The sequence below is a fragment of the Mesoplodon bidens genome (assembly GCF_964165515.1).
Source record: "Mesoplodon bidens genome assembly, chromosome: 18".
Lineage (NCBI taxonomy): Eukaryota > Metazoa > Chordata > Mammalia > Artiodactyla > Ziphiidae > Mesoplodon > Mesoplodon bidens.
Genome location: NC_138175.1, coordinates 55,209,043 through 55,232,336, shown reverse-complemented (window position 1 = coordinate 55,232,336; position 23,294 = coordinate 55,209,043). Strand labels below are relative to the sequence as shown.

The following is a 23,294-nucleotide window of genomic DNA, read 5'->3' as shown; positions in this document are numbered from 1 at the left end:
TTATTTTTGAAATATCCAAAGATGATAAAAGATGTACATAAAATACTAAAAAACAAGCAGCACATAAGACTGAAGGAGGGAAGAAGACAGGGTTATGTGTGGTGAGTTCAAGTGCATGTATTTCCACTGCTGTGTCAAACAGGAAGTTTGGAATCATTATTATAACATGTCCTTGGGCACTACAAACATTTCCTTTCCTCTTAGCATTTCCTAAAATGCCTGGTATTTTTCTAATATTAAGAATAACATTGCAGAAATTGGAACTCTTGCACATTGCTGGCATATAAAATGGTTCCATTGCTATGTAGAAAAAAGTTGGTGGTCCCTCTAAAAAGTTAAATATAGAATTACTATATGACCCAGGAATTCCACTTTTGGGTATATGCCCAATGAAATTGAAAACAGGTACTTAAATACTTGCATAACGTTATTCATAGCAGCACTATTCACAATAGCCAGAAGGTGGAAACAACCCAGATGCCCAGCAGTGGGTTACTGGAAAACCAAAATGTGGTATGTGTATATACATGTACCTATACACACACATATAAGTGTAATGGAATATTAATCACCTATACAAGTGAAGCATCGATATACATTATAACATGAATAAGCCTCAAAAACAGTACACTGAGTGAAAGAAGCCAGACACAAGAGATCACATATTGTATTCCTATTTATATGAAATGTGAAGAATAGGTAAATCTATAGAGACATAAAGCAAATTGGTGGTTACCAGGACCTGGGGGGAAGGGGAACTTGAATGATTAATGGATATGTAGTTTTCTTTTAGAATGATGAAAATGTTTTGGAACTAGATAGAGGTGGTGGTTGCATAACATTGTCGATAGAGTAAGTGGTCACTGAATTGTATACTTTGAAATGGTTAATTTTATATTTTGTGAATTTTTACATCAATAAAAGTATATTTCAAAAGAATAACATTGCAGGAACCTTGGCACTCAAAATGCAGATAAAAATCAAGTTGCTTACAGAAAAAAAAAACCTCAGCAAAACCGGTGTAAATATATCTTCTTTAACTTAATAGATACTAGCTACCAGAACTTTATAGCTAACATCATATTTAATGATGAACCTTTGAAGCTGTTGCCTAGTTGTTCACCACTGAGGTACAAGTCTGCTGCCTCGATTCCTGCTGAACACTCTGCTGGAGGTCTTAAGCAGCACAGCATGACAGTAATAACTAAAGGGTTTAAAAATTGGGAACAAAATTGTCATTATTTGCAGATGATGTGATTGCCTATGTGGAAAGAGGAGAACCCACAGACAACCACGTAAAATAATGAGAGTCCACCATATAGCACAGGCAACTATATTCAATATCCTGTGATAAACCATAATGGAAAAGAACATAAAAAAAGAATGTGTGTGTATATGTGTGTGTGTGTGTGTGTGTGTGTGTGTATACATGCATATATATATATATATATATAACTGAATCACTGTGCTGTACAGCAGAAATTAACATTGTAAATCAACTATACTTCAAGAAAAAAGAAAAAAAAGGAATCTAGTAGCATTCTCTAGATGCTTGGTCAATATGCAACTTCAGTGGAGTGCTAGGCACTAGCGATAATCAGAACACTTTTGAAAAGTTCTCTATTCACAATAAAAATTACGAGAGAATTTGAAAGATTTATATCACTTTATTGAAAGACCTTTAAGATGACCAAAATAAAGGAAGTAGATTGTCTATTAAATGAGAAGGCTCAGTATAACAAAGGTAATGGTTCGCCTCCAATAAATAAGTCTTTTAAGTACCGAGATGCAAATAAACATTGTTGAACATCCAAGACTATGCATGAACTTCTTAAAAAAATTACTAAAACATGAATTGTATCTGTAAGAGACAAACATAAGCAATGGCAAAAGAACTGCGAATAAGCAACGAATCCATTTAACCATAGATATAAGCCTTTAGTAGATTATGGGAATTTATTTACAGAGCCTAATGTAAGTGCTAAAAACAATGACTATAGAAAATATAAAACTGAATACTAGGGCTTCCCTGGTGGCGCAGTGGTTGAGAGTCCGCCTGCCGATGCAGGGGACACGGGTTCGTGCCCCGGTCCGGGAAGATCCCACATGCCGCAGAGCGGCTGGGCCCGTGAGCCATGGCCACTGAGCCTGCGTGTCTGGAGCCTGTGCTCCACAACGGGAAAGGCCACAACAGTGAGAGGCCCGCGTACCGCAAAAAAAAAAAAAAAAAAAAAAAAAAAACTGAATACTACTCAGCCATTAAAAAAAAATGCCATTTGCAGCAACATGGATGGACCTAGAGATTATCATACTAACTGAAGTAAGTCAGAAAGACAAATACCATATGATATCACTTATATGTGGAATCTAAAATATGACACAAATGAACCTACCTACGAAACAGGAACAGAGTCACAGAGAACAGACTTGTGGTTGCCAAGGGGGAAGGATGGAGTGGGAGGTTGGGGTTAGCAGACGCAAACTATTATATATAGGATGGATAAACTATAAGGTCCTACTGTATAACTCAGGGAAATATATTCAATATCCTGTGATAAAACCATAATGGAAAAGAATATAAAAAATAACGTATATGTATAACTGAATCACTTTGCCGTACATCAGAAATTAACATTGTAAATCAACTATACTTCAATTTAAAAAAAATTATAAAAGTAAAAAAATTGGGAGAGAAATGGGAAAAGAAGGTAAACGGTAATATAGGAACATTGATCTCATCATTTTAGTCTAGGGAGGGAGGTAGATATAATCTAAACTGACTTATAAAGAAATAGAAGACTAAGTACATGTCAACGAAAAATTAGTTGATCTAAGAAAGAAATGGAAGATCTAGGAGTTGTCTTGTTGATGCTCGGAGGATGTTGCTCTTTATGGTTGAGCAGGTATTTCTGCTGATGGGGCAGGTTTGGTCAATGCCTAATGCAGATACACAATGCACAGTGCGGGGAGAGGGGAGGCCACAGGGCAGAGAACATTTTTATATGTTTAAATTTTCTTGGGCATTCCCTGGCAGTCCTGTGGTTAGGACTCTGCACTCTCACTGCCGAGGGCCCAGATTTGATCCCTGGTTGGGGAACTAAAGTCCCATGGGCCGCGTGGCATGGCCAAAAAATAAAAATATAAAATAAATAAATAAAATTTTCTTGTCGTGCCATAAAGTGTGGATTTTATTTCACATACATGTAAAGTATAAAAAGAAACATCAAGTCTGTGGTTAACTCTGGGCAGTGGAAGGAAAAAAAGAGGAGGTGGAGCTCTGTGAATTGTATCATTACCCATAGTAGGGACTCAAGAATTAGGGTAGGGGCTTCCCTGGTGGCGCAGTGGTTGAGAGTCCGCCTGCCGATGCAGGGGACGTGGGTTCGTGCCCCGGTCCGGGAAGATCCCACATGCTGTGGAGCGGCTGGGCCCGTGAGCCATGGCCGCTGAGCCTGCGCGTCCGGAGCCTGTGCTCCACAACGGGAGAGGCCACAACAGTGAGAGGCCCGTGTACAGCAAAAAAAAAAAAAAAAATCCTGCAATGTCTAGTGCTGCAAAATTCACAATTATCATGACTTTGCCAGATGTTGTGTTCATGAGACTCATGAATGGGTCCAGTGTTTACATGGGCCTTCTCCTACATAGACACCACCAGCGAGTGAACCATATTCACACTCTCAGAAACTCTCATAGATTCTAGCCTGAGGCAAAAGCCACTCAAACTGTCCTGCTTCTAGCAATCACCTTCATTCTGTTTTACTTCACCCATTCTATCCTTACAATCTGTAATGGTTTTTTTTCCAAATCTCACCTCTGGGTGCAACACACTGCTACCTTTCTGGCAGCATGTTATCCCACCCTCAGCCCCCTGATATTGTTCCTTCAGGATCTCCAAGCGCCAAGATTCTGCTCTTAAATGGTGAAAAAAAAAATCCCACGTGACTAATGGCCCATTCACAACACTTTCTCTTTTCTTCAAATCTTCTGGTTAATCACTTATTCAAGCAAGGATATATGGATGTCCAGCACATGACAGACATACACCCAAGATACTGATGATGGAAAGATTTGGACAACACTGACTAAGCCGTGTGGAGGCTTCCAGCTTCACTCAGAAGGCAGACAAACAATCAAATAAATACAATAGTGCATAAGTGTTAGTGTTATCTTGATGCTTTGTGATTGTTTTTCCTTTGAAGTCATTGATGGAAGGATGGAAGTGAAGTTGGACAGAAATAATTTTGGGATATATCATAAGTTTAATGGTTTATTAGGGCAATTATTAAATCAGATGCAATATTGTATATTGATAAGCAGTGCTGGCTTTGTGTGCCAACAATAATTATAACTCACGGGAAGCAGCTTATTATAAGACTTAGGGTATTTACCTATAAAATTAATAAATTGTATCCTATTAGATTATTGTGCAGAACTAAATGGTGAGGAGGCAGGACTTCCAAAATAGCAGAGGACCTGTGTAAACCCACTGTTTTATGAAAGCAACATAAATACTGGAAAAATGCAGCTCTATTTACAGTAGCCAGGACATGGAAGCAACCTAAGTGTCCATCGACAGATGAATGGATAAAGAAATGTGGCACATATATACAATGGAATATTACTCAGCCATAAAAAGAAACGAAATTGAGTTATTTGTAGTGAGGTGGATGGACCTAGAGTCTGTCATACAGAGTGAAGTAAGTCAGAAAGAGAAAAACAAATACCGTATGCTAACGCATATATATGAAATCTAAAAAATACGGTACTGATGAACCTAGTGGCAGGGCAGGAATAAAAACACAGACATAGAGAATGGACTCGTGGACACAGAGGGGGAAGGGGAAGCTGGGATGAAGTGAGAAAGTATCATGGACGTATATACACTACCAAATGTAAAATGGATGGCTAGTGGGAAGCAGCTGCATAGCACAGGGAGATGAAGATCAGCTCGATGCTTTGTGACCCAGAGGGGTGGGAGGGATAGGGAGGGTGGGAGGGAGACGCAAGAGGGAGGGGATATGGGGATGTATGTATATGTATAGCTGATTCACTTTGTTGCACAGCAGAAACTAACACAACACTGTAAAGCAATTATACTCCAATAAAGATATTTTAAATTTTTTTTAAATATTGGAAAAATGATTAAAGTCAACTCTTTTACGACTCTAGAAATGAACCAAAGGCGTACAAACAACCTGAAGAGCATTTTTAGTCAAGAAAAAATTTTGAACCTCAGTAAAAACAGTAGGGTTTGTGGAGTTCTAACTTTGTTTACTCCCATCCCCCCTCCCCAGTTCTGCACTAGCTTTAGAAAAACAGCAACCTCACTGCTACAGTAGCCATGAAAACCATTTGTCGAAAACCAGTCTCAATTGTTTAACACTGTGGTAGCTTAAGGCCGCAAAACCAGCTGGGGAAAACATTAGCTCAGCCAAAATTTTAAAAAGGAATGTCTGAAGAATAAGATATTCATAAGGAGCTGTTAAACACTCTGACACATTCCTGAGGCTCTTAAGAGGCCACACACCTACACAGCGATATGTACATGCCCAGAAAAGACCTGACGGTTACTGATAATTCACCTCTGGCTGACCTTGAAATCCTGCAGCAGGAAGAGAAGGCTAGGACAGACTTGTAAACTGCCTAAGCATCGAAGTAGTAGTAGAGGGAGGGGTTGGGGAATACATTAGGAGTATGGGACGAACAGATATACCTGACCACATAGAAAGTAGATAAACACAAGGATTTACTGTAGAGCACAGGGAACTATATTCCACATCTTGTAATAACATAATGGAAAATAATCTGAAGCTGTACACCTGACACTAACACAATATTGTAAATCAACTATAGTTAAATCTTTAAAAATAATAAAAAAGGGCTTCCCTGGTGGCACAGTGGTTGGGAGTCCGCCTGCCGATGCAGGGGACGCGGGTTCGTGCCCCGGTCCGGGAGGATCCCACATGCCGTGGAGCGGCTGGGCCTGTGAGCCATGGCCGCTGAGCCTGCGCATCCGGAGCCTGTGCTCCGCAACGGGAGAGGCCACGACATTGAGAGGCCCGCGTACCGCTAAATAAATAAATAAATAAATAAATTAAAATAATAATAAAAAAGAAAAAATAAGTAGTGGAGCATTAAGGCACAAACTACCCTTGGCAAAAGGTGAAGGCCTCACTGACTCAGGACAACTAAGGAAGCTAACCAGGCAGAGACTTCAGAGACTGCACCCTGCAAGGGAAACAGACCAGGAATGTCACTGAACAAACTGCAACAACAGTAACAGCAATAGCAACGAATTCTGAGGAGAAGGGGCATCTGATACCGAAAGTAACAACATTGTATTTTCTAAAACGTCTCGCTTTGGCAAAAAAGTGATACACAAAGAACAGGAAAGTATGGCCTTCACACAGGAAGAAAAAGGAATCCATAGACGCTATCGGAGGGGTCTCACATGTCATTACTACAGGAAGACGTTAAATCAGCTATTATAAATATGTTTGAGGAACTAAAAAAAACCATCTCTGAAGAACTGAAGGAAGTATGACAATGATGTTTCAGAATCCCCCGATGCCAGAGGCATCCTTGGAGTCCTCCCTGCCAGAGGCTCTTTTCATTGCCCAGGGAATATGTTCTTTGCTGTACAGACCTCAGAACTCCAAAACAGTCAGAACTTCCTTGTGTCCTCAAAAGGGCAATGAGGCTAAGTGAAGACATCAGCAGCAGCTTAGGTCTGGCTAAGGGTGACGTGCAGATAAATGCCGGAGCTTCTGTTGCTGTGGAGATGGAGGGCACCACCCTCCTGGCACTTGGATGTGTTGTTCAGCTACCCAGAAGCTCTTTGTGGTTTATGGATTTTTTTAATGGAGGCTTAATCACATAGGCATGACTAAATTTGATAAAGGGAATTTATAAAAATCTTTGGTGAACATCATACTTAAAGGAGAAACTTTGAAATCAGGAAGAAGGCTAGAATGCTGCATCATCACTTCTTTCAACATTGGACAGAAGTTCTCACCAGTGCAATTGGTAGAAAAATAAAGATTTTAAAATGTGAAATGATGGGGAAAACTCACTATTTAAGGATAATATGACTTTTTTGGGGTTTTTTTGTTGTTGTTGTTTTGTGGTACACGGGCCTCTCACTGTTGTGGCCTCTCCCGTTGCAGAGCACAGGCTCCGGACGCACAGGCTCAGCGGCCATGGCTCACGGGCCCAGCCGCTCCGCGGCATGTGGGATCCTCCCGGACCGGGGCATGAACCCGTGTCCCCTGCATCGGCAGGCGGACTCTCAACCACTGCGCCACGAGGGAAGCCCAAGGATGATATGACTGTTTACATAAAAATCTAGAATAATTGTTTTGTGTTCTTTTAGGTAATGGTCAGTCGGGTGAGACCACAAGAAGGGACTCAGAATAGGTACAGGGAAAAAAAGTTTGTTGGGGCTTCCCTCGTGGCGCAGTGGTTGAGAATCTGCCTACCAATGCAGGGGACACGGGTTCGGGCCCTGGTCTGGGAAGATCCAACATGCCACGGAGCAAATGGGCCCATGAGCCACAACTGCTGAGCCTGCGCGTCTGGAGCCTGTGCTCCGCAGCAGGAGGGGCCACGATGGTGAGAGGCCTGCGCACCGCGGTGAGGAGTGGCCCCCGCTTGCCACAGCTAAAGAAAGCCCTCGCACGGAAATGAAGACCCAACACAGCTAAAAATAAATAAATAAGTAAATTAAAAAAAAAAAAAAAAGTTTGTTATACTCACAGGTCATGAGAGACAAGAGTCACTGCATGCTGAAAGGTCACATCAGAGAGAGCACCAAGGGATCAGGCTCAACCAAGTAGGGGGGTGGGAGCATCCATGGGGAAGAATCCACGGGGAAGTGCTCTTATTGGCGGATCAGGGTGGAGTACACAAGAAAAGACTGGAGGAGATTTCGTTGGTGCATTTGAATGACGCTAGGTCACAGGCACGGGAGGGTAGGAAGAGGAACTTGAGGCAGGGACCAACCTTATTACACTAGTGTACATGGTTGCGTGGTCAGTGTAGTCAGAGCTTGTTTGTGGGGATGTGGAGGCAGAGGGAAAATACAAAGTTTTAAAAATTTAAATACAACGATCTACACAAAAGCTATTAGAACTAGTAAGACAGTTTATCAAGTTTGCTTGGTATAATATCAATATACAAGTTAATTGTATTTCTGTATATGACCAACAAAGGTTAATGAAATTATAAAATACCATTTACAAGAGCATTAAAAATTTCAAGTAGCATGAAATGAATCTAAAAAATGACTTCTATAAGAAACATCAACTTTATTCAGAGACATTAAAGAATAAGTGGAATGATACATGGTGTTCATGAATTTTAAGCGTTCATACTAGAAATATGTCATTACTCAAAAGATTTATAGACTCAGTGCAGCCCCAGTACAAATCCCAGACTTTTTGTGTGTGTGTGTGTGTGGAAGTTGACAAGTTGAGGTAAAATTTTATGTGAAAATATAAAGGGCCAAGAGAACAAAGACACTCTTGCAGAAAAAGAATACAGTAGGCGGCCTTGCTTTATCAGACCTAAGACTTAGAAATGATCCCATAGCTAAAACAGAGTAGTATTGGCCCAGGAATAAACGAGAGAGCAATGGAACAGAACAACGTCCTAAATCAGAGCCATACAGACATGGACGCTTGATTTATGATAGAGGTGGCACTGCCCAACAGTGCAGAAGAGCCTCACTTTAAATAAAGCTGCTGGGACAACTATCTATACAGAGGAAAAAAGAAAGTTGATCCCTGTATCACAGTATTCACAAAAACAAATGACTGGGCGGGTTGTGACTATTCAAGATACACAGAATCCTTCTTGAATGTATTTGTTACTGAGCGCAAGTCCACGTACCCGATGCACAGTGAGGCCAAACAATACCAAAACGTTGGAGTTTGGAGCAGAGAAAGGTTTATTGCAGGGCCATGTAAAGAGACCGGTGGTTCGTGCCATAAAAACCCCGAACTCCCTGAAAGCTTTCAGCAAAGCCCTTTTACAGGAAAGGTGAGGGAGGGGTGTGGTTAGTTGTTGCACACTTCTTGCTATCAGAACCCTTGCTCTTGAGGTCAGGTCACGACGTTCCTGGAAACCTCCACCAAAACAAATGTTATTCTCTGTTCTGACAAGAAAGGGCAAGGTCCCAAGGCTCCCAAGGCTCAGCTTTCAGAAGTCCAAGCCCTGGCTAAGAGGAGGGGCTCCCTGCGCAGGCCGGTTACCTTGCCCAGGAGCGTAGGTCCAGCACCCAGACTAGATGCTCCCACCAGTGCCCAGGCCTGGCTGAAGACGTGGATCTCAGTTGGCGGTGCCCTCAGGGCCAGGTCTCCAGATCCTGCCCAGCTGTCATCACTGAGGGAGCCGGGTGCCCAGGCCCCAGTCAGACTTCAGGCTCCTTTGGCAGCGCAAACAGGGGCAGGGTCCTGCAGACTTCGACCCATGGAGACCGCAGCCGCCATTAGGTCCCAGAGGCAGGGATGGGGGAGAGGTTCCCGTCTACTTCAAGGCCCGGGCCCAGCCAGTGGCGGCAGTGGCGAGGGCTCTCCAGCTTTGCAGGACACAGTCCTCAGACTGTCCCCAGGCCCCCCACCTCACCCGCCAGGCGCAAGGCCAGGGGTCCTCGAGGGCCCCTCGGAGGAGGTCCCCATCTGCCTCTCACGCACTCTCTTCCGGGTGGTCCACTGAGAGAGAGCGGGACCTCTAACCCCTGGAGCTAAGGGCTGCGCGCCCGCTCCGCCTCTATTACAGAGTAACCTTGTACCGTGAGACAGAAGTGATACTCTTTTGGCGGGGATTGTGGTTGCCAGTGTCTGCTCCACAAAACGTATCCGCCCCGGTCCTCACCCCCTCACGGTCTCGCCTCACGAGGTACGTCCAGAGTGCTCTCCTCGTAACACCTCTGCTCCTTCAGCTACAGCTCTAGCCTCCTAATCCCCATTCTCTCCAACGTTTAACCGGCATCCTGTCTGCAAACGCTCCCCATTTCTCTGTCCCGAAGCCCCAACCTTCCCAACACGGCCACGTCTTTTCTGCGGCATAAAAAGGGATCCGAAAGAGAGTGGGCGCGGCCATTCTGCTTAGGCCTGGCCTGTGACTGGTTTAGCTCCCGGGTCAGGTCGGAAGACTGTAGGCGAGAGTGATGAAACGCTACTGAACATGTACCTGAGCAGCTGCAGAGATGGAACAGCCCAGGGTGAAAAATCTTGGAGACAACCGGTTGAATTTCCGCCTCTCCGTACTGGTCGGCAGGACGGTCCAAAATGGCGGCGCACGATCCAATATGGCCGCTCCCACATAATGTAACGCCATGGGCGCGGCCATATTGCACGGCACTAATTCCTCCAGGCATCAGAACCCATCGCTCACTTCCAAAGTGGCCTTGAATGTGAGTGATAACAGGGGCCCGCTACTTACGTCAGCGGAAACGGAAGTAGCGTCCAAAGCTTGGCTTCCCCGAGCGTACTGTCACAGAATTGGCATTTGAGGCTACGTGAGATTTCTGCGAGTGGATTTAAGAATCCCGCGTGGTGGGAATTCTGACTTGAGATGTGGTTTGTGGTGGGTACTTGTAGAGGATTGTTGTTGAAGGCGGCCTCGGAGTTTTGGGGGCGTTGTGGGTGGCTTGGGCCAGCATCAGTGTTGAGGAGTGGGTTGAGGAAGTAACGAGAGACCATTGCTGTTGACAATGACAGGTCGGCGCCGGATCGCCGCCCCCGCCCCCCGCCCCCGCCCCAGGCGGTGGAAAGAGGAGGTGGAAGAGCCAATGGTCAAAGGGGTCCATCTAGATAGGTTGGTGAAGATAGGGCTTGGGGGTTAGTCACCTGGGATTCCTGTGGTTGGAATTTGAGCTTCGGAGGGGCCAATGAGTGAAAAATAGATGTCTGGGGAGCTGTGAATGGGTGCGACAGCGAAGTGCAGGTTGGGGAGCTCTGTGGGTATCCTTAGGAGAGGTTGAGGGGGTTTGGGACATAAAGAGGCCTCAGGTGGACAGACATTTGGGTGTGTGCTGAGCACTGGGGTATTATATTTCCCAACGTTTTATACTGGAGAATTTCAAGCATACAGAAAAGTCGAAAGAATAGCCAAATGTTCTGCTGTGTACCTGCCATCTAGATCCATGAATTGTTAAAATCGTGCCCATGAATACTTAAGAGCTTACGTGTGCTTGTACGCGCTTGAAATCAAGTTAATCCTAGCTTTTTATGTCAATTCTGCCACTTGTTTCTGTGACTTTGGATAAAGTACCAAGTTCTATAAGTCTGTTTTCCCATTCAAACAAATTGATTTCCACCTCACCGGTTCTCATGAAGGCCCTGTCTTCATGACCTCATCTAACGCTAATTACCTCCCAAAGACCCCATTCACAAATACCATCACATTGAAGCTTCAGCGTATGAATTTGAGGGACACAAATATTAAGTCTATATAACAAGTAGGTATTTGACAGAAGGTAGCTATTATTATTCAAATGTATACCTTTCTAATGGGATTTCTTTCTACTCAAAACAATACTTTCAACTTATTTTTATTGTTAGAATAATTAAAAAATCCTCCTCCTATGTGACTTTATATATGATATTAAATGGAGCTCTCTGAGTTTTTTTAATCAGAATATCATTGTATGTTTATTATCAGTAAAAAACAGGAAATAAAAATCACCCTTGGAGAATTCCCTGGCCCTGGGTTTGATCCCTGGTCAGGGAAATAAGATCCCACAAGCCCCAGAGAGTGGTAAAAAAAAAAAAAAATTAACCCCTAATTTACTATCTGTAAACTACCTGTAATGTTTTGAAATGTATTTTTAAACTGAATTATATATTATGGATATTTTTCTGTTTTTAATTTATAAAAGTAGGTCAAATTAAACGCATATTTCAGAGGCTTCTGATTTAGTTTTACCAAATTTCCCTAATAACTTTCTATTCCATAATGCTTCTACACACAGTGTGCCAGATTTTTCTACATCTTTAGCAACAATGGGCATATCATCCTTCTTTTCTCATATGATAGCCCAATTTAGAAATTTGATTACCTTGGCTTTTCTTTATAATTTTGTTTAATGAATGTCATGTTTGATCATTGGAAAATGGGAAAGTCCTCCATCCTTGTTCCCACCTAACTATCCCAAGCTTTGGAATCACTATTCACAAATTAGAATGTGTTATTCCCTTGACTTTTTTTTTTTTTTTTTTTTTTTTTTTTTTTTGCGGTACGCGGGCCTCTCACTGTTGTGGCCTCTCCCATTGCAGAGCACAGGCTCGGGACGCGCAGGCTCAGCGGCCGTGGCTCACGGGCCCAGCTGCTCCGCGGCATGTGGGATCTTCCCGGACCGGGGCATGAACCCGTGTCCCCTGCATCGGCAGGCGGACTCTCAACCACTGTGCCACCAGGGAAGCCCAAAGCAACTTTTCATATGCTTATTTGCCATCTCTCTTTTTTTTTTTTTTTTTTTGTGATGAAGTGTCTGTTTGAAACTTCTGTTCCTTTTTATTGGATTGTCTCTTCTTTTATTAAGTTGGAAAAGTTCTTCATATTTTTAAAATAGAAGTCTTTTAGTCAGGTATATGCTTTGTTAATATTTTCCTCTAGCCTGTGGCTTGATCCTTCTTCATTTTTTAGCAGTGTCTTTTGAATATCACAAATTTTTAGTAGTGAAGAAGTCCAATTTATCAACTTTTTCTTTTATCATGCATTTTGTGCCCTGATTAAGAAATCTTTGCCTCACTTAAAATTTTTCTATGCTTTCTTCCAGAAGTTTTATAGTTTTAACCCTTACATTTATAATCCATTTTGAGTTAATTTTGGTTTGAGGCAAACATGAATATCCTATTTGTTTCAACTGCACTTGTTAAATAATTTATTATTATTTTTCTCATCATGCTCATGCTTTTCTCTTGTGGAATATGTGGAATATATACATATTCCATATTATATATGTGTGTGTGTGTGTGTGTTTGTGTGTGTGTGTATAATTTTAAAGAAATGTACTAGTCCGCCCATTCTATCCCTTTTGTCATTTTGGTCTGTCTCTCTAGCTTGAATTTTCCCTTGGCTTTGGGTCTTATTTTTTTTGCTTCTTTGCATGTCTGGTAATTTTCGATTGGATGTCAGATATTGTCAGTTTGATGTTGTTTACAGGATTTTCTTTTATTCCTTTAACTACTTTTGAGGTTTGCTCTGGCATGTAGTCACGTTACTTTGAAAAGGTTTGATTCTTCCGAGGCTTTCTTTTCAACTTTCTTAGGTGGAGCCAAAGCAGTCTTTTGTCTGTGATTACTCTGTACCTATTACTGAGGCAGTACTCTTCTGAGGCCTCTGTTTGAAGTCCTGGTGGAAGGTCTTTCTACCCTGGCTAGTGGGAATGCTGAGTATTCCTGATCTTGTTTGAGCTCCAGGAATTGTTCCACCTCCTCCTTTCCAGGGGCCTTGGTAATTTCCTCAGTTCACCAGTCCTTAGCCAGAGACTCAGAGGAACCCTCTGCATATCTACAGAGTGACTTTTTTCTCTTTTTTCTGAGGTACTACCTGGCAAACTCTAGCCACCTTTGCTTCTCAGACTTGAAATTCTGTATCATTAACTCAGCAAGACTGCTGGACGGTTTTGGGGTTCCTTCTCCCTGTGCTCTGGACTGGAAAGTCTCTCCAGGCAGTGAGCTGCAGCACAGAGTTCTCACCTTGTTTGTTTTCCTTTTTCTCTGACTTCTGGGTCTTTAAGTAGTTGTTCTAGATATTTTTCCTACTTTTTGTGTTGGTTGGCTAAGATGAAAGGATAATTCTGCTAGTTCTCCTTAGACTCAGGGGATTTATTGATTCTGGGGGTTTGTGTTTTAGTCCTTTCTCTGCCAGTTACTAGCTGTTGGGTTTTAGCTAGGTGCTTAACCTTTCCTCTGTTAGTTTTCTCTAAAATGGAATAATTATCATCTGTACATTATAGGGTTGTCATGAGGGTTAAGTGAGAAAAGAACATACCTGAAACAGTTCCTTGCATGTATTGGAACTTGCTTTTATCATTACTTCCATACTAAACAAATCTTTTCTTGAATCCATAGATGCCAGCTTCCTAGAATAAGGCCACTCCTATAAAGGAAAAAAGTAGGTCTCAAGCCCGGAAATTCATCCTTGCTAAGGATACCCTTGATGAGACAACATTACCAGGATTTCAGGACAGATCCTAAATGTGGTGGCCACTTCCTAAAGATGTTAAAAATGACCAAGTCCCAGGTGAGCTGTTTGGTTTTTTTCCCAGTTTGTTTTGCATTTTGATCTTTGGAGTTTTATTAAAATGTATCCAATTAAAGAGAACAATATATATAGATACATTGTGGCTAGGAGGGACGTGCTTAGATTGGGAGATAGAATAAATGATCCAGAACAGCTAATCAGGAAGGGAAACTCATCTGCATGTCATAGGGTCCTGCAAGGTGCTGATAATTAGAACATTGCCACATAAGCAGCAGGATCCAGAAGTGGGTTGCCTACATTTCTCTGTTAATACTGGAAACCATCACAAAAGATAAAAATGTGTTGCAAGATTTACTTTGTATTTAAGAAGGAAGCACATGAATTCAGTAAAGATTTCCTGGACATTTAAGTGTGAAGATGGGTCTTCCTGTTACTTTTTTTTCTCATCCAGACAGTGGACCCAGTGAAAAGTCATCTTCCTAAGGAAATGTGGGAGGTATAACAGGCACAGATACAAAATTTTAAAAATCCCTTACCTATTAAAAAAAAGATAATAGTAGTGCTTACATAAAGGTTACTGTGTAGATCATTGTGTTACTGTGCGTAAGATGCTTAGAACGATACATAACACACAGTGACAGCTTTGTGTTTGCTTTTTTTTGAGTATTGTGATTTAATACGTAGTCCAATTTCTAATAGGCAGTTCTGAGCATAGCATACTTTTGTATATGAAAAACACTGCAGTGGCTACCAAGTGTCTGCAGGACATGTGCATTCTTGCTCCAAGACGTGTTCCTGCCTGTCACCTGGGCATCTGTCCCTTTCAGCCTCTTCTCCTGTCCCTTTGAACTATATGCAGTTCTTTGGACTCAAATAGATCAGAAGGCATTTGACGGCAGGACCATGCTCTATTTCCTTTTTTAATGCAAAATATATATATAGTAAGTAACATTAAATGCTTGTAAGGTGGGTTGCAGATTGTCTTTAAGTAGTTTAAAGTTTCAGTGACATTTTACATTGGGTAAGTGAATGAGTGAAGAAGTGAATGAAGAATGCACAAAGAAAGGAGAGCTTTAATGAATTTAGCCCACAGAATGTCAATCAAAACTAGGTACAGGACTTCCCTGGTGGTGCAGTGGCTGAGAGTCCGCCTGCCGATGCAGGGGACATGGGTCCGTGCCCTGGTCCGGGAAGATCCCACATACCACGGAGCGGCTGGGCCTGTGAGCCATGTGCAACGGGAGAGGCCACAACAGTGAGAGGCCCCCGTACTGCAAAAAAACAAACAAACAAACAAACAAAAAAACTAGGTACAGAATGATATATGTTTATAAAATTTCATAGTAAAAATAGAATAATATCCTATAGATCGTTACTATTTTATTCCATTATATTAACTCCAGATTAAAAAGGATTATGTTACAACAGGGCTTATTGTCATTCAATGATGTGGCTGTGGATTTCACCTGGGAAGAGTGGCAGCTGCTAGACATTGTTCAGAAAAACCTCTACCGGGATGTGATGTTGGAAAATTATAGCAACCTAATGTCATTGGGTAAAGACAACTTTCCTAAATATCTCAGCGTAAGCCCATTTATTGCCTGTCTTTTTTCCATTGCTACAATTTATGCATACTCTGATATCGTCAATGATTTTGGACTTGGACTAGTATAGGTAGGTAACAGAGCTTATTTTATTTAGTATCATACAGTGACTGTACTTAATTTCATTTTCCAAGTGAAAAGTTTCAATTTTGCTGAGATTTAAACTATACATTCCCTGAAACAGAACTTTTCCTCACAGGGCCCAATACTGCTCAGATTCTCTGTGATTACCCCCCTTGTCAGGTTATCAAGTTACCAAGCCAGAACCAGTGATGCACTTGGAGAAAGGAAAAGAAAAAGAAAAAGCAGTAGTAGAGAGGGAATTCCCAAGTCACTGTGGTCCAGGTGAGTGAAACCAATGCAGTGGGAGTTCGTGGAAGCAAAGTAACAGTTGGTCATTGTTGGGTTGGGAACTTTGTTATTTTAATATATTTTTTAATTGAAGTATATTTAATTTACAATGTTATGTTAGTTTCAGATGTACAGCAGAGTGATTCAGTTATACGTATATATATATATATATATATATATATATATATATATATATGTTCTTTTTCAGATTCTTTTCCATTATAGGTTATTACAAGATATTGAATATAGATCCCTGTGCTATATAGTAGGTCCTTGTTGTTTGTGTATTTTATATATAGTAGTGTGTATCTGTTAATCCCAAACTCCTAATTTATCCCTCCCCCCATTTTAATATTTTTTTCTCATAGTCTCTGAACCTTTAGAGGTGACTTTGAATGAAAAGAAGTCTTCAGTATGAATGTTGCCTGCTTCTCTTACTACCCTTCCATATATGACTCTCTTTTGCTAGCCACCTAGGAGGAGACTTACCTCTTTGTATCTACCCTGGGTCAGATCTTTGCCTAGTTCATTTGGTCTTTTCTTTTTTGCTTAGTTGTTCTTTTACCGTAGTTCATTAGACACAACCAACCTCTTTTACCTTTTATCCATATTCATATACCTCTTCTATTTTTCTTTCAAATATTCATAGATTTGTTCCAATGTTTGATGACACCCATGTCCTTCAGTTCATTACTTATTACTGTTTCTTTTATTGGGTGCCTCAGGCTTACATTGTGCACCTGCTGTATCGCTTTCTCCATCTCTTTGGATATTGACTTGAGATTTCATCCCTCTCCATTTCATGATAATGGTAGTATTCATTGATTTGTTTTTTCTAGAAGTAATGTGGCAAGTTCATGATTGGCATCGGGAAGATAACGGGAAGGGTGGACCTGTGGAGAGAGATCATGAAAACAATGCATTGGGAAAAATATTTCCTTTGAGCAAAAACTTTGTTTCATTTACAGAAAGACCCCATAAATATGTCTCAAGAGGAATAAGTTTGAAACAGTATTCAGACCCAAGTTTTCAGAGTAAAAGCTATGCAGAAATGAACTCTGATGAGTTAAATGGTTATGAGAAGTCATTTTTCCATACTCTACCTGAAACCTCCCATCCTCGAGCCCTGTACTATGAACATAATTTATGTGTGAGGTCTTTCAGTCCAGTAACAAATCTTAAAAGACATCACAGAATTCACACAGAAGGGAAACCTTACGAATGCAGTGAATGTCCCAGATCCTTCAGGTATAAGTCAAAGCTCATAATACATCAGAGAACCCATACAGGAGAGAAACCATACAGATGCAGTGAATGTCAGAAAGGTTTCAGTACAAAATATCATCTCACTCTGCACCAGAGAACTCATACAGGAGAGAAACCGTATGAATGTATCGAGTGTCAGAAATCCTTTAGAACAAAATATCATCTCATTCTACACCATAGGACTCATACAGGAGAGAAACCCTATGAATGCAAAGAATGTGGAAAAGCTTACAGGGAAAAGACGAAGCTCAGATTACATTACAGAACACATACAGGAGAGAAACCTTTTGAGTGTAGTGATTGTGGGAAAGGTTTTATGCAAAAGTCAAACCTGATTATCCATCAAAGAATCCATACAGGAGAGAAACCCCATGGATGTAAAGAATGTGGAAAGGCCTTCTGTAGTAAGTCTGAGCTTGTTGTTCACCAGCGAAATCATACAGGAGAAAAATCCTATGACTGCAGGGAATGTGGGAAAGCCTTCAATAAAAACTTGCACCTCATAACACATCAGAAAATTCATATCAGAGAGAAACCTTGTGAATGCAGTGATTGTGGAAAAGCTTTTGTACACATATCACAGCTCATTCTACATCAGAGAAATCATACAGCAAGGACACCTTATGAATGCGAGGGATGCGGGAAAGCCTTTAATAAAAAGTCACACTTCATAACCCATCAGAGAATTCATACGGGAGAGAAACCTTATGAATGCAGTGAATGTGGGAAGGCTTTTATAGACAAGTCACAGCTTATTGTTCATAGAAGAACTCATACGGGAGAGAAACCTTATGAATGCAAGGAATGTGGGAAAGCCTTTAATAAAAAGTCATCCCTCATAACACATCAGAGAATTCATACGGGAGAGAAACCTTATGAATGCAGTGAATGTGGAAAAGCTTTTATAGACAAGTCCCATCTCATTGTCCATCAGAGAACTCATACAGGAGAGAGACCCTATGAATGCAGTGAATGTGGAAAAGCTTTCATACGAAAGGCAATGCTCATTGTCCATCAGAGGACACATACAGGAGAGAAACCCTTCGTATGCCTTGAATGCCAGAAAGCCTTTAGCAGTATGGCAATGCTCAGTAGACATCAGTTGATTCATACAGGAGAGAAACCCCATGGATGCAGTGAATGTGGGAAGGCTTTCCGCCAAAAAAGCCATCTTATTATCCATCAACGATGCCATACTGGAGAGAAACCCTATGGATGCATTCCATGCGGTCAAATCTTCAACCAGAAGTCACAGCTCATTAGACATCAGAGACATCACACAGGAGAGAAACCATATCAGTGCACTCAATGTGGGAAAGACTTTTTTGAGAAATCATACCTCAGTGTCCATCAGAGAAATCATGCAGGGCAGAAACCTTATCAGTGTGGTGAGTGTGGGAAAACTTACTCTGTCAAGTTCTTTCTCACTTCACATGAGGAAATTCATACATGAAAACAATCCCAGGAACACAGCACTGGGAAGACTTTAGTGAGACGCCACATCTCCCTGAATATAAGAAAATTCACACGAGAGTCACCCTATGAATGCAGGGAAAGTTAGGGTACTTTTCCATTAATTTTGGCCTTTGTAAGTTTCAAAACTTACCCAGAAGAGAAATCTTTTAAATGCAGTGAATATAGGAAAATTATCTACTACCAATGTAGCCTCATATTTCATGAGAAAAAAGGCAGTATGAATGAAAAGTTGAAATCTCTTGAGAAGAGATCCCATTATACATCGCACAAAATGAAACCTTTGGGTACAACAAATGTTTTTGATAGTCTATCATAAAGTAGTCAGTTTTCACTGTGGAAAAATATCTCACAAATATTGTGAATTCTTGAGTAGCTTCCAAACAAATGAGTTTTCATACCAAGGAATACAGATGGCTGAAGACTTGTGATAAGGGATGCCTCTGGCATAAAGTCCAAACTTATCATGCATCAGATAATATTTTTTAAGGAGAATTAGTAGAGTGTAATGGTGGGAAAGTTTATTTACATATAAACAACTTTATAATAAAAATTTTGATCATCACATTACCATGTATTTATAGAAAATGTAACACAAAGTAGTCAGTTAGGAAGAGCAGATAACTTTAGCATGCCAAAGGACACTTTGTTTCATGTTTGAATATATTGTATAGTCAAAGAAGTAAATTAAGAAAGGTCCCAGATGTATGTATTTGCTTTGTGTCTGAGTATTTTTGTAGAACATGTATATGATGATTTTCAAATTTCACAAGGTAATGAAAGTCGTGTGCCACGAAATTCTTGTTCCAGTTTGTATGTCTAATATCTACCAAAAATGCCAACATAGTGAAATAAATAAATCACAAGGAAAGTATTTCAGCTTAACATTAAACAATACTATAACACCATTTACACCTTTTTGGTTTTTGTTTTACTGTTACTGGTATTGTAAATGAACCTGGTACTTTTCAGCCCTTAGGAATGATAAATTTTTTAAAACAAATTATCTTCTGGTTGTCACTCAGAAAACAAAAAACAAAACCTCAAAAAAGCCCCATTACAAATATTGAGGTTTAAGAGTGATAAGTAATCACAACTCTTCTGTCCCCAGATGAGTTCTGAAAAACTGGAAGCAGCTGCTGTTTTCAAAGAAATGAAGATTAAAATGTCACTTGTCTTGGTGGTTGTGCTGAAATGGGGAATGAATATGGCTTAGACTTATAGCCAGATGTGCTTGCCACGGCTTTCCTCCATGAAAACCTAGTTTGTTTCCTAGAGCTGCTGTAACAAAGTATACTATTAACTGAACGGGTTAAAACAGCAGAAATGTACCACTGTCTCAGTTCTGGAGGCCAGAAGTCCAACGTCAAGGTGTCATCAGGGCCATGCTCCCTCTGAAACCTGTTGAAGATTCCTTCCTTGCCTCTTCCTAGCTCCTGGAGATTTATGGGCAACTATTGGCTTTCCTTAGTCTGCAGCTGTATAACTCCAACCTCTGTCTTTGTCATCACATGGCATGCTCCCTGTGTGCCTCTGTGTCTCCACATGGCCAACTTCTAAGAACACCAGTTATTGGATTTGGAGCCTACCCTACTCCAGGATGAGCTCATCTCAACTAAACTCCATCTATAACAACTCAATTTTCTGAGGTACTGGAGGTTAGGACTTCATACTTCTTTTCGGTTAGGGGGAGTGGATACACGATTCATCCGAAACTCCTAGTACAAGTGACCCTTGAACATTGCAGGGGTTAGGGGCGCTGTCCCCCTATGCAGTTGGGAATCGTTATATAACTTTTGACTCCCCCAAGACTTAACTACTAATAGCTTTCTATTGATTGGAAGCCTTACCAATAACAAACAGTCGATTAACACATATTTTATATGTTATATGTATTATATACTGTATTCTTACAATGAAGCTAGAGAAACGAAAATGTTATTAAGAAAGTCATATAAGGGGGAATTCCCTGGCGGTCCAGTGGTTAGGACTTGGTGCTTTCATTGCCGTGGGCCCAGGTTCAGTCCCTGGTCAGGGAACTAAGATCCTGCAAGCCACACGGCGCGGCCAGAAAGAAAAGTCATAGGGAAGAGAACATATGTTTAAAGTACTGCACTGTATTTATCAATACCATAAGTTTACATCATCTGTTTACAAGCTGAATCATCTGTCAGTATCTACATCAATATTATATGATACAAAACACTGTAGATGTTATATGTATTACTAACACTAAGCATCAAAAATGAAAAAGTAATTGAAAAAATTCATTTATTTTTCAGGTATAACAACTCATACATTGATAATGAAGAAGCAGCAATAATATTTTATCGTCTTGGGCACACTCTGTTGTTCAACTGTGTTTTTCCCTCACCTGTTATTTATCCTAGTGTTCATAGGCACACTTTTTTTTTTCTTTTTTATTTTTGGTGGGGCATATATCTAGGAGTGGATTTGTTGGGCCATAGAGTGATTTTTAAGACTTTAAAGTGGAAAATGTAAAAATATGCAAGGTAGAAAGCTTCAAAAATTTTAAACATTTTGTTGATTTCACTGATTGCCTTTCCCCCCGCCCCGGGAATATTTTTAATCAAATGTCATATAGTATAATTTCCTCCTTAAATACTTTAATATGTATCTGTAACAGATAAGGATTTTAAAAAGACTATAGTCACCATTATACTCAACAAAATAGACAGTATTTCTTGAATATATTCGGGTTCTCCAGTAGTGTGTGTGTGTGTGATTTATTATAAGGTATTGGCTCACATGATTATGGAAGCTGAGAATTTGGAGGTGGAAAGGGTGGGGAAGACTTCTTTCTGAGAGATTAGTAATTCTGTTAACTGTTCCTGAGAAACTCACCTCATCAAAAGAACAAAATATTGACAGCTTAACTTGCCCACATCTGCCAATTCAAGACCAGAGTAGCCCCAGAGGGCCTTGAACAAGATATTGGGGACAACAGCCTTTCTGTCAAAGTTTATTTTGCTTGAAGAAGACCATTTGTTCTTGGATGTGGGCTATAAAGATGTTTCTGTGTTTGCGAGATCTACCATTAATTCTTATTCTATTGTAAAGAGAACATTTATTCAACTGCTAATAATCGGAGGAATCTTGTTGCATATTACGATTACCAGGGAGTTTTGTGAATAAATACAGGTTCCTGGGACTTCCTTGGTGGCGCAGTGGTTAAGAATCCGCCTGCCAATGCAGGGGACACAGGTTCGAGCCCTGGTCTGGGAAGATCCCACATGCTGCGGAGCAACTAAGCCCGTGAGCCACAACTACTGAGCCTGTGCTCTAGAGCCCACGAGCCACAACTACTGAGCCCGTGTGCAACAACTACTGAAGCCCGCACGCCAAGAGCTCGTGCTCCACAACAAGAGAAGCCACCGCAATGAGAAGCCCGTGCACCACAACGAAGAGTAGCCCCTGCTCACCACAACTAGAGAAAGCCCGCCTACAGCAATGAAGATCCAACACAGCCAAAAATAAAATAAATTTAAAAGAAAAATACAGGACTTCCCTGGTGGCGCAGTGGTTAAAAATCCTCCTGCCAATGCAGGGGACACAGGTTCAAGACCTGGTCTGGGAAGATCCCACATGCCGTGGAGCATCTAAGCCTGTGTGCCACAACTACTGGGCCTGCACTCTAAAGCCCGCAAGGCACAACTATTGAAGCCTGTGCACCTAGAGCCCGTGCTCCACAACAAGAGAAGCCACCGCAATGAGCCTGCTCACCGCAGCGAAGAGTAACCCCCGCTCGCCTCAACTAGAGAAAAAGCCCTCGCGCAGCAACGAAGACCCAACGCAGCCAAAAATAAATAAATTTATTTTAAAAAAAAAGGTGCCTGCATGAAGCACCAGACTTTATTAATCAGATGCCTTGATGCTGCAGTGACCTAACCCATATTTTATTTTATTTTTAGTTGTTTAATTTTTTTTATTGGAGGATAGTTGATTTACAATATTGTGGTCTAATCCATATTTTAAAAAAATACCTCCCCAAGCGATTCTGTTGGAACAGTATCAGTTGTAGATCCAACATTTGGGAAACAGTTATCTAGATGGTATTTGGAGCTGGGAGAGGCATGAGATGGGAATGTGAGGGGAAAAACACAGTTGAGCAATCCACAGCGTCCCAAGATTATGAAACATTTACACAGATTTTCTTTTATCTTGTAGCAGTGGTAACTCTTAGGGTGGGGTGAAATACAGGAGAGATCTCCAGTCTCTGGAATGTACGTTGTGTAATGAAGGGGACTTCCTGGATTCAAAACAAAACAAAAAACAAAAAGGTTCCTTGGATAAAAACACCAAGGTCCTACTGGGACACACAGGGAACTGTATTCAATATCCTGTGACTAAACCATAAAGGAAAAGAAA

General features: G+C 41.0%; 1 protein-coding gene across 1 annotated transcript; it reads left to right on the top strand.

Annotated features, from left to right (window-relative positions):
• Positions 1-10,509: 10,509 nt before the first annotated feature.
• On the top strand, positions 10,510-22,264 carry LOC308605945 (zinc finger protein 248-like). The gene is made up of 5 exons (XM_081216333.1): positions 10,510-10,587; positions 14,079-14,250; positions 15,640-15,766; positions 16,059-16,160; positions 20,182-22,264. The coding sequence occupies exons 2-5, from the start codon at positions 14,167-14,169 to the stop codon at positions 20,190-20,192; spliced, it is 324 nt and encodes a 107-aa protein (XP_081072459.1). The 5' UTR covers positions 10,510-10,587; positions 14,079-14,166; the 3' UTR covers positions 20,193-22,264.
• The last annotated feature ends 1,030 nt before the right edge of the window (positions 22,265-23,294 follow it).